Raw genomic sequence first — 10,998 nt, forward strand, 5'->3', positions numbered from 1 at the left:
CTGTATGTTTGAAAATGGTTAAAATGGTAAATTTTATGTTATATATATTTTACCACATTTAATAAAAGAACATTAGTTATTATGTAAATGTATTTCATTCATGGTGAAGGAGGGTGTTCCTCAGTGTGAAAATCTGTATCTTAAGGGACCATACACATGGAGCGAGAAGAATATATTGGTGTCGATATGTTGATCTACGTTTTCTTTCTTCAACTGTATTTGGGTCTCACTCATTTCCTAACGGGAATTAATTTTTTTAACAGGAAGGAAAAGCTGATGCGATGCTCTCAATGCCGAGTTGCTAAATACTGTAGTGCTAAGTGTCAGGTAAGACTGTGCAGCTCCATATGAGTGAAACCTTCCTGTTCTCTACTCTTAAATGTGTCCTCCATTATACCTGTTGGCCTGTTTCTGTTTCTTTACAATCTTTGACTTATTTTTACTTGTTATTTTTCCTTCAATTTTAAAATTAATATATGTATGTGGTGAAAAATTGTGTGTGTGTGTGGTGTGTATGTCTACTATACGAAAATAAATGTCTACACCTCTCCATCTTTTGACCCCTGACCTCAATCCCATTTCTCAGAGAAAACTTCTGTGTCTTACAGCATTTTCCTGTGCAAAACACATTTCTATATTTGTTTAAGAAAACACATGCAGGTTACTCTGGCACAGATTCTTGTATACCTTATTTTGTTTTTCATTTAATAATCTATTTAAATGAATATTTTGGATTATCCCATGTATTCCATTAAATAAATGCAGCATAATTATATCTTCCCCATTAATGAATGCTTAAATTTTCCCCAATATTTAATATTGCTTATAATGCACCCAGCATCCTTTCTTTTGCACACTTCTACAAATTAATTGTGGGATAAATTCTTCCTAGTCATATTGATTAGTGAATATATATGTGCATTTTGAATTTTTTAAGATAATGAAAAATTGTCTTCTAAGAGTTTGAGTTGATTGAAAATGAATACTGTTGTTAATATCTTTGAAATTCTTTAAAGAAAGTATATTTAACATTCTACATGGCCTTTCTTCTAACCTTATAATCATTTAATAAGGAGTGTAATTATGCCCTAATGAATTACATTGTATTAAAAAGTCTAGTTGGAGTTTTGTGTCTGTCACTTGCCCCTACCTTCCACCTATCCTTTTGGTTTCTTATTTTGTGTGTGTGTGTGTGTGTGTGTGTGTGTGTACACGTGCACATACACACGGAGTTCCTTCTTTTAAATCTAGGCCTTGCTTATCTGAGGGATTTTCTGCTATCTCACTTTCTCCTTTGAAAGCAATTTCTTCAGAATACAAATAAAGTAGTCTTAATGGAAAATAAATTGAATATACAAAAATATCAGGGGTTCTAAGTTCTAATGCTAATCATGCCATTTGCTAATTAAGTTATCTCAGGAGAAACACAAATTCTCTGAGCCTCAGTTTCCAAATCTGTACTATAAATAAGAGCTAATATTTATTAGACATGTACCATGTGCCAGACACTATTTTATTCATGCATTTAATTTTACCAGAGTCTTGTGAGAATTAAGTACTATTACTGTGCTCAAAGAGGCAGGCAACCTGCCAAATATCCTATAACTAGTAGGCTCTGGAGTTTGGGAAATGAACCCAGGTAGTCAAAGTCCAGACTTTTAACTTCTCTTCTAAACCTAAATTTCATTTTTGCTGTAACATACTGATTAGGTCTGGTTTTCCATTATCTACTGTATCTGTATTTTATTTTATTTTATTTTATTTTATTTTATTTTATTTTTTATATGAATGCACTCTATCCCTAAGAAACACAAAACAAAAATTAAAAAAATAGGTTAGTAGTAATACTTTCCTAATAGAAATAGGATATGGTATGTTATAAAAATAACTGAATTATCTTAATCACATTTTGTTAAACAAAAATTCTGTCAGAAAGATCTGATTTATGTAAGATCATCAGCAACAACAATAACAAAAAGCAAAAAGTTTAACAAACCTGTGGGGAAGATAGAATAATTTAGCGAGGCTCCCTCGGTATTTCTTATAAACAAGTTGTGTGGGTGGAGTTAATGTGCATGTGCACTAATGTATCTTTCTAGTTAATGGCTATTGTGTGTTCTGCAATTTGTGGAGCAGGCTGGCGGCAGAGAGCTCAGGTCTAACAGTAGAGCTGGCAGCTGCTCAGGTTTCAGTTTTTCTTTGTACCTTGCCGGTAGCAATTGAGTTTCTGAGTTTCTCCTTTGTACTGCATAGCTCCTAGATGTGTGTGTGCTGAAGAAAGACTATTCCTTTTCAACCAAGGCTCCAAGGACCTTTTTGCCGGTTACCTAGTTCATAGACCTGCATGTGAAGGGTTTGTGAACGGGCTTGAGGGGTCTGTGAGCTCCAGACCCCAGCTCTAGCTCTACACTTGGCGTCGTCGGCAGGATTACGCTACAAAACCCATGCTTTTTCAATAGGTTAAATTCTAGAAAGGCTGTTTTATGATGATATTTTAGTTGTTTTATTAATCTGAAACTGAGCTACATGTTTCTGGGATTAAGCAGAACACATACAAAATTGACAAATTATCAAATTATTTGACACAAATCTTATTTGGACTTCCTTTCTAATCTCAGTGACCTAAACATTTCCTTTTTTCCTTCCTTGTTTTTATGAATATTTCTTTCCCTAATGCCACATCCTCCTTTTGCAGTGCACTCAAGGGACAAAGAAAAAGCCATTATCTGATTAGAGTGAGTGAAGGGAGTTTGGTGGGTGGACATGTCATTTTGATTTATCATAGTGCACATATTTTCGCTACATATATTAACTGTTTACTGTAGCATCAATAATAATGTTGTCATCAGATATACTGTGCAAGGTAATGGAAAAATAGCTAGTAATATTTAAGATATACCAGCTAGAGTATGTATATGTGTGTGTAGGGATGGATTATTATGTGTGTAGAGGTGGGAGTCAAAAATTGGCCAAAACATAAGCATTTAAACTGCTTTGTTTATCTCAACCTTAAGATACAGTGTTAAACATTGTAATTATTGTGGATCCTTAGAAAGCAGTGCAAAATTAAACTGATAAACTGATCTCTGAACAGTAATGAACAGGAAGCAAAAGCACTTGGAATGGAAATTGTTATAGAAGATGTGAATTTGTAACATAAAATCTTTAATAGTATGCCATGGGGGACATACCTGGTTCCACTGATCTCTGAACAGTAATGAACAGGAAGCAAAAGCACTTGGAATGGAAATTGTTATAGAATATGTGAATTTGTAACATAAAATCTTTAATAGTATGCCATGGGGGACATACCTGGTTCCCTGGCTTACATATGCTGTGTGGGGCCAAGGCATCGAGTAGTCTGAGAGCAGCTATTGGGGTATTTTTTAGGGTGTCATGTGTCCCTTGTGCCTATAGGATGGTATCAGTGCCAACAGTATTCACATTTCATTTTTACACATAAGCAATACAAGGATGCATTTTCATTATAAAAATTAATACCGTATAGAATCATAAAGAGCAAAAAGTGAAAGTCTTTCCCCAGCCCCCTTCATCCACTCCTACTTCTGTTTTCCAGAGGTTATCCCTGTGTCTATTTTGTGAGTGGAAAGCATACACCAAACTGGTTAGTCTGTGCTTCATATATAGTGTACACATCTGCTTATATATTTTTATACGGCTACATATATACGTGCTGTTTCTGATTCTGACCAAAATATTTCGTCATCAGTGGCTTTGTATTCCTGTCTGTACCTTATTGTGAGATGTGTGTCATATAATTTAATAGAAGGGAATGTGGCAACCAGTCATTTCTGTGCTGGCATAATCAGAACATCACAGATGGTTATAAGATTAAAGAGGAGGTGCAAGCTACGTTTTCTTATATAAGAGCATTCTCAAAATAAAAAATGGCAGTAGCACTGGTAGCAAGTCAACCAATTTGAAGCATATTAACCAAGTATTATTTCATCTCTTCTGTAGTCAATTTGGTTTATGATATGTACATTTTAAATTGAACTAATTGCTGAGGAAAATAAGCAACTAGTTACTGCACCAAATTGCAGTTTATATAATTTTAAAAAGTACTGTATTTGTAGAGAGGCTATATTTTATGTTGATAATTATAGTCCTGTTTAAAAATGTGAATCATATTTTTGGGTTTTCATTTTATGCTCAGTTGTAGAAGATTTGATTTATTTTTGATGGGTAGAAAATTATTCCCTCATTAGTAAGAACTAAACAGGGTGATTTAATAAGTTGATTTGTGGAATACCATGAAGGAAGCCAAGTCCTTTGTTTATTTAATAAATAGCTTTGTGCCAGGCCTCACACTGATAGGATCTGCACTAGGAATACTGTATAAAGTTTGAAACTATTTGATCACAATTAAGTTTTTGACCTCCACAAATGTCTTGGGCCTGAGCTTTCTTTTCTCACTTTACATTCTCCTGCTGAGTGATCTCATCTACCCCCATGACTTCAAGCAGCATATGTATATCCAGCATCCTCAAGACTCCATCTCCAGATTCCTTCCTCCTGAGAACCAGACTCCCACTTGGCTGTTGCACAGGTGTCTCCAATGCCACAAATCTAAATCTGAGTGTATTCTCTTCACCCCAAACCTGTTTCCGTTCACATATTTCAGCCTCAGTGTGTAATTTCACCAATCACCCAGCAGTCCGAGTTGCCAGGGTGTCACCTCTGATTCTCATCCTTTCTTGGCCCCATATCCAGTTACCATGTTCTGCTGATTTTACTACCTAAAGATCTGAATTGGCTCACTTATTTCCAGCTTCTCTCCTACTACTCTTATGCATGTTATCATGATCTCTTTCCTAGATTAGCTGCATTTTTTGTTACGTCTCTTTCCAGCTTCTAATCTGTTTTCTATACCAGAGCCAGAATGATTATTATGTACTAAGTTCTGGGGTTTGGGGTGGTGGGTAGTTCGCAGTGAACAAATAAACGAGGTCCTGGTTTTCATAAAGCTTTTATTATGGAGTGGAGAAACAGACAACATATAACACAAATGCCTGTGATTATATGTTTGCATGTGATTGGGGTAAGCATGAACTCACCTTTGAATAGGTGGTTACAGAATGGCTTCTTGTGGAGGTGACATTTGGCCTGAGACCTGGAATTAATATAGCTACTCCTGCTTTCTTTTGATCAGTGTTAGCGTGGTATATCTTTCTCCATCCATTTACATTTTAATCTATATGTGTCTTTTTATTTAAAGTTGGGATTCTTGTTGAAAACGTATCGTTGGGTTTTGTTTCTTGATCTACTCTGATAATCTGTCTTTTAATTGGTGCATTTCGATAATTGACTTTCAAAGTGATTATTGATATAGTTGGATTAATGTCCACCATATTTGTTACTGTTTTGTATCTGTTGCCCTTGCTCTTTGTTCCTATTTTCGTCTTTTACTTTTTTTTTTTGCCTTTTGTGTTTTCAATTGAGCATTTTATATGATTCCATTTTCCATTTTTTACTAGTGTATCAATTACACTTTTTAAAAACTTTTTTCAGTCATTGCCCTAGAGTTTGCAATATACATTTACAACTGACCCAAATTTTCTCTCGAATAACACTTTACTGCTTCACAGGTAGTGTAAGTACCTTAAATTAACAAAATAGTCTTAATTCCTCCTCCCTCTAGTCTCTTGTTTCATTGCTGTCATTCACTTTGTGTGTACATAAGCATGTATATATGTATATAAGCATACATAATTGAATACATTGTTGCTATTATTTTGAACAAGCTGTTATCTATCAGATGAGTTAAGAATAAGAAAAATAAGGTTTTTTTTTTTTTTTCCTTTTTGTCTTTTTTCCGTGTCCGGCAATGGACCTCAACCCTCAGTGTCGCGCCCGTACCGGACCGGACCGGCAACAGGATTGCAACCCTCGGCGCTGTGCCCGCCCCTCACTCAGCCAGTGAGCGGGAACTGGTCTGTATGTGGGATCCGAACCCTCAGCGGGAGCGCCACCGCGCCTCCCAAGCGGCGCACTATAGCAGTGCACCACCGGGCCAGCCCAAGAAAAATAAGTTTTTAATTTACCTTAGCTTTCTTTACGCCAGTGAGCGGGAACTGGTCTGTATGTGGGATCCGAACCCTCAGTGGGAGCGCCACCGCGCCTCCCAAGCGGCGCACTATAGCAGTGCACCACCGGGCCAGCCCAAGAAAAATAAGTTTTTAATTTACCTTCGCTTTCTTTATGTAGAGCAGACTTTCCAACTTTTATCATTTGCCTTCTCTCTACAGAATATTTTTTAACATTTCATGCAAGGCAAGTCTGCTGGCAATAAATTCTCTCATTTTTGTTTGTCCGAGAGAGTCTTTTATTTCTCTTTTACTTTTGAAGGATAATTTTGCAACATTCTAGGTTGGTGAGTTTTCTTTTCTCTCAGCACTTTAAACATTTCACTGCACTCCTTTGCATGGTTTCTGAGAAGTTGGATATAATTATTGTCTTTGCTTCTTTATAGGTAAGATGTTTGTCTTAGTCTGTTTTGTGTTGCTGTCACAGAATACCTGAGACCAGGTAATGTATAAAGGACAGAAATATATTGGCCCAAAGTTCTGGAGGCTGGGAAGTTCCATATCGAGGTGTTGGTATCTGTTGAGGGCCTTCTTGCTGCGTCATCATATGGCAGAAGGCATCACGTGGCTGAAGGGCGAAGAGAGCAAGAGGGGGCCAAACTCGCCCTTTTATAAAGTCCTTAATTCTGCCCATGAGGGTGAAACCCTCATGGCCTAATCACCTCTTTAAGGTCACACCTCTTACTACCGTTACAACAGCAGTTAAATTTCAACATGAGTTTTGGAGGGCACATTCAAACCATAGCAGTATTTTTTTCCCTCTGACTTCTTTCAGGATTTTTTTCTTTAGTTTTGATTTTCTGTAATTTAAAAATTATATGCCCAGGTATAGTTTTGGGGACTTTTATCCTGTGTGGTGTTCTCTGAGTTTCCTGGGTTTGGTGATTTGGTGTCTGATATATATTTTTAGCGGCTGGCCAGTATGGGGATCTGAACCTGTGACCTTGGTGTTATAGGGCTGCGCTCTAACCAGCTGAGCTAACCAGCCAGCCCTGGTGTCTGACATTAATTTGAGGGAAATTTTCTGTTTTGTTCTCTCTTTATTTTTCTTTTGGTGCTTCCATTACACTTAGTTTTACCTTTTGTATTTCTGTTTTGATGGTTTATATATTCTCAACCTCAGCCATGTCTAATAAACCAATAAGCCCATCAAAGCCATTCTTCATTTCTGTTGTGGTATTTTTTTTTTCCTTTTTGTCTTTTTTTCGTGACCAGTAATGGGATCACAACCCTCGGTGTCGCGCCCGTACTGCGACTGGCAACGGGATCGCAACCCTCTGTGTCGCGCCCGCACCACGCTCAGCCAGTGAGCGGACCGGTCTCTGTATGGGATCCGAACCCTCAGCGGGAGCACCGCACTCTACCGAGTGCGCCACCGGGCCGGCCCTCTGTTGTGGTATTTTTGATCTGGCATTTCTTTTTGGCTCTCTCTTAGAATTTCCATCTGTCTGCTTACATTTCCTATATGTTCTTGCGTGCTGACTACTTTGTCTGTTACCTTACTATATTAATTATAGATATTTTAAATTCCCAGTCTGATAATTTCAACATCCCTGCCATATCTGAGTCTGGTACTAATGCTTACTCTGTCTCTTCAAACTATATTTTTTGCCTTTCAGTATGTCTTATGATTTTTTCTTGATAGCCAGACATGATGTCCTGGGTAAAAGGAACTGCTGTAAAAAGGCCTTTAGTAATGTGGGGGCAAGATGTGGGAGGAGGGGAAGTGACAGATTCTTTTTTTAAACCTCCATCACTTACTCAAGATCATGCCTACAGTAGGGAGGTTTTTTGAGACTCTTTGGTATTCAGACTTTTGGTTAATTCTCTCTTATTTAGCCACTTTTCAGTTCCATCCTCTGTTCTGTATATCGTCTTTGATTCTAGATCCTTGTTGGATGGATTCTGCTTTGTGGTATGGATCCCTCTCAGAAATGGCTTAATGGTGACTGCTCTTCTTGGTGATCTCCTGTGCCCTGCTTCTGCAGCCTGTTTTCTTACTACCACTTTTTGACTTACAGATGTGTCAAACCTTCCTCATCCATTGATGGCCCTTCCAGTTCACTTTTGGAGTTCAAACTTGATAATGACTTGTGTTGGGAAAATAAAATGCATGTGCCCCATCTGCCATGTTCAACTAGAACTCGGTGTTGATATTTTGATTAATCTGCCATAGAGCTTTCTTTCAAGTAAGATCGGAAGTCCATAGAAGTGAATGATTTATTTTTCCCTACAGCTAAAATATATCGATTAAGTCAATCCATCTTGAGAAGATCTTCCACTAGAGCAGGGGTTAGCAAACTTATTCTGTAAAGGGTCATATAGTAAATCTTTTAGGCTTGGTGGGCTATGTTATTTTTGTCATAACTATTCAACTCTGTTGTTGTAGCAAGAAATGAATGAATGTAACTGATAAGAGTGACTATATTCCAATGCAACTTTCCAGAAAAGGCAGCAGGATAGATTTGACCTGTGAGCCATAATTTGCCAAACTTTGCAGTAGATGATGATTTACTTACTTTGTGGCAATAATGTTTTTATTGTCTCATGTTATGTAGTTCTTCAGTTAACCAGAAGACTGTAATTGCCATTTTCTTAAGAAGTAATAATTTATTCTTGTTTTTTTCTTTTGTCAACTTTATGCCCTATGACCATCCTCCTGCCTCTCTCCTCCTTTATATTTGGCCCTGTCTAATTTGATTAAAGTTAGTGGGAAGGCACTCTTGCTCTACATTTCATACAGCATTCAGTAAGCTTTTAAAGTGATAAGTCTAATGTTTATCACTGAATCTCTAGCGTGCTCTAAAGAGATTTTATGCAAGATTTTAGTCAATAACTGTCAGTCAACTGTAGCTGTGAGACAACCTGCTTAGCCTTCCAGTTTTCTTTTCCCAGATTCCAGCTTTTTAGATCTACATGCATCTGACAACCTGTAATTCAATATTTGAGGCATAAAGGAGGAGGTATTATTTATTTGCTATCAAGCAGTCTGGATGTGGATGGAAAACAGTCAGGTCTCTTTTCTTTCCTACAAGTTGCATGGTAACTCAACTATTCTAAGTTTTGCACATAGGAAAGCTCTGCAAATGATTATTTGTGAGTGGAATGAATCATGAATATGTATTTATTTGCTATCAAGCAGTCTGGATGTGGATGGAAAACAGTCAGGTCTCTTTTCTTTCCTTCAAGTTGCATGGTAACTCAACTATTCTAAGTTTTGTGCATAGGAAAGGTCTGCAGATGATTATTTGTGAGTGGAATGAATCATGAATATGCAGGAGAAAAATTATTGTGGTGATATTTCACATAGAAGATGTTTAGTTAATGGTAGCTATATGAATTGTTTCATAAGCTGGCTCAAAATAATTCATTTTCTTCTCTACATATTTTAAGCCAGCTTCTTCATTCTTAATGATCCCAAATTTGAGGGAAATACTGTTCCAAATTTTCAGTGCTATGTAAGCCTAACCTGGGCAGGTTTCAAGTCTATTTTAACATCATTCAGATATTTGTTAGGAATGGATATCACAGAACCATAGATTTTTATCATTGTAAAGCTGCCTTAGAAATCTTTGAATTCAGTCCTTGCAGAATAAATATCTGGTGAGCATAGGTCATGAATTAGATGTATTTTACCCAAAACAGGCCCGATATGTGATGATCCTTCCCATACTCTATTCCATACAGTAATGAGCTTCCCTAAGATCAGTATGTACTCCAACCAAAATCCAGTGCTTAACAGCATTTAAATGGGTTTTAGTGAGCTTTAGTGACTTTATGTCAAAGGAGGAGCGGGGTATGTTATAATAATGCAAATGTTATTTTATGTAAGAAAAAGGAAATTAATTTTCTCTTTCTATTGTGACATCAATCCACTCCTTTCATAATCAAGCAATCAATACCATCTCAAACTGGTCAAAGAAAGAATTGTTGAAGATTTTTATTGTCTTTTTTTTGATATCCTTATCTTCAAATAATCAATGATAATATGTAGTAAATTTTATCTCCTAAATGGTACTGGTTTTAGATTAAATCATAAGATATTTATTGAACACCTGTTATATGTAAGGTGCACCTTATTGGTACTACACTCATTTAAGAAAACCAGACATAAGTAAAACTAAACTGATAAAACAATTTACTGAATGAGTCTTTGAATTACAAAAGACTTCATCATTATTATAAAACAATTTTAACATTTAAAAATTACTGCATTTAGGGGCTGGCTGGTTAGTATAGTTGGTTAGAGCAGGGTGCTGATAACACCAAGGTCCAGGGTCAATCCCTGTACCGGCCAGCCAGCAAAAATAAATAAGTAAATAAATAAAATAAGAAATAAAAATAAAAAGTCAGTGCATTTAAACTATGCTTTGAGTTATAACCAGACTTCCAGAATAAATATTAAAAAGTTAAGCATGTGTCTATTACACAGTAATTTTCCTTTTCTTTCATATAAAAATGCTTCTGCCTGAATCACTTACTAGAGATAGGAAAGATAATTATATTTGTTTTTATTTATAAATAAAATACATGCTCTTTGTAGAAAATTCAGATAGTAATGGAAAGGTGAAAAGAGAAAGACAAATACAGCATTTTCTTTATGAAAAGCTGGAAAAATTATTACTAATTTTTCAGTATTTTAAATATATGTACTATGAACATTGTTTAACTTATCATTTAAATTTTTTGGATAAATTACTTTATGAATATTATTTCCATGCCAACAATATGCACATTAAAATTTTGATATTTACTACCAAATACCCATCAGACAAATTGGAACCATCTCCCCATATGCTAGATGCTTCTAACTACTGTTAGTTTCATTCATTTTTGCTAAACTAATGGGGCACTTGTGGTATCTTGTTAGCATTTTTTTGAAAACTGGTAT

General features: G+C 36.2%; 1 protein-coding gene across 1 annotated transcript in view; it reads left to right on the forward strand.

The window, feature by feature from the left end:
- Positions 1–263: 263 nt before the first annotated feature.
- The window catches only part of LOC103600260 (histone-lysine N-methyltransferase SMYD3-like), a gene marked incomplete at its 5' end in the record, with an annotated part of 21,287 nt that continues 10,552 nt past the window's right edge, over positions 264–10,998 (forward strand). Inside the window, one exon of the mRNA XM_008584500.1 lies at positions 264–327. Coding sequence (XP_008582722.1) covers positions 264–327 — 64 coding nt within the window. The remainder of the gene's footprint in view (positions 328–10,998) is intronic.

The sequence above is a fragment of the Galeopterus variegatus genome, unplaced genomic scaffold (genome assembly GCF_000696425.1).
Source record: "Galeopterus variegatus unplaced genomic scaffold, G_variegatus-3.0.2 Scaffold3280, whole genome shotgun sequence".
NCBI lineage: Eukaryota > Metazoa > Chordata > Mammalia > Dermoptera > Cynocephalidae > Galeopterus > Galeopterus variegatus.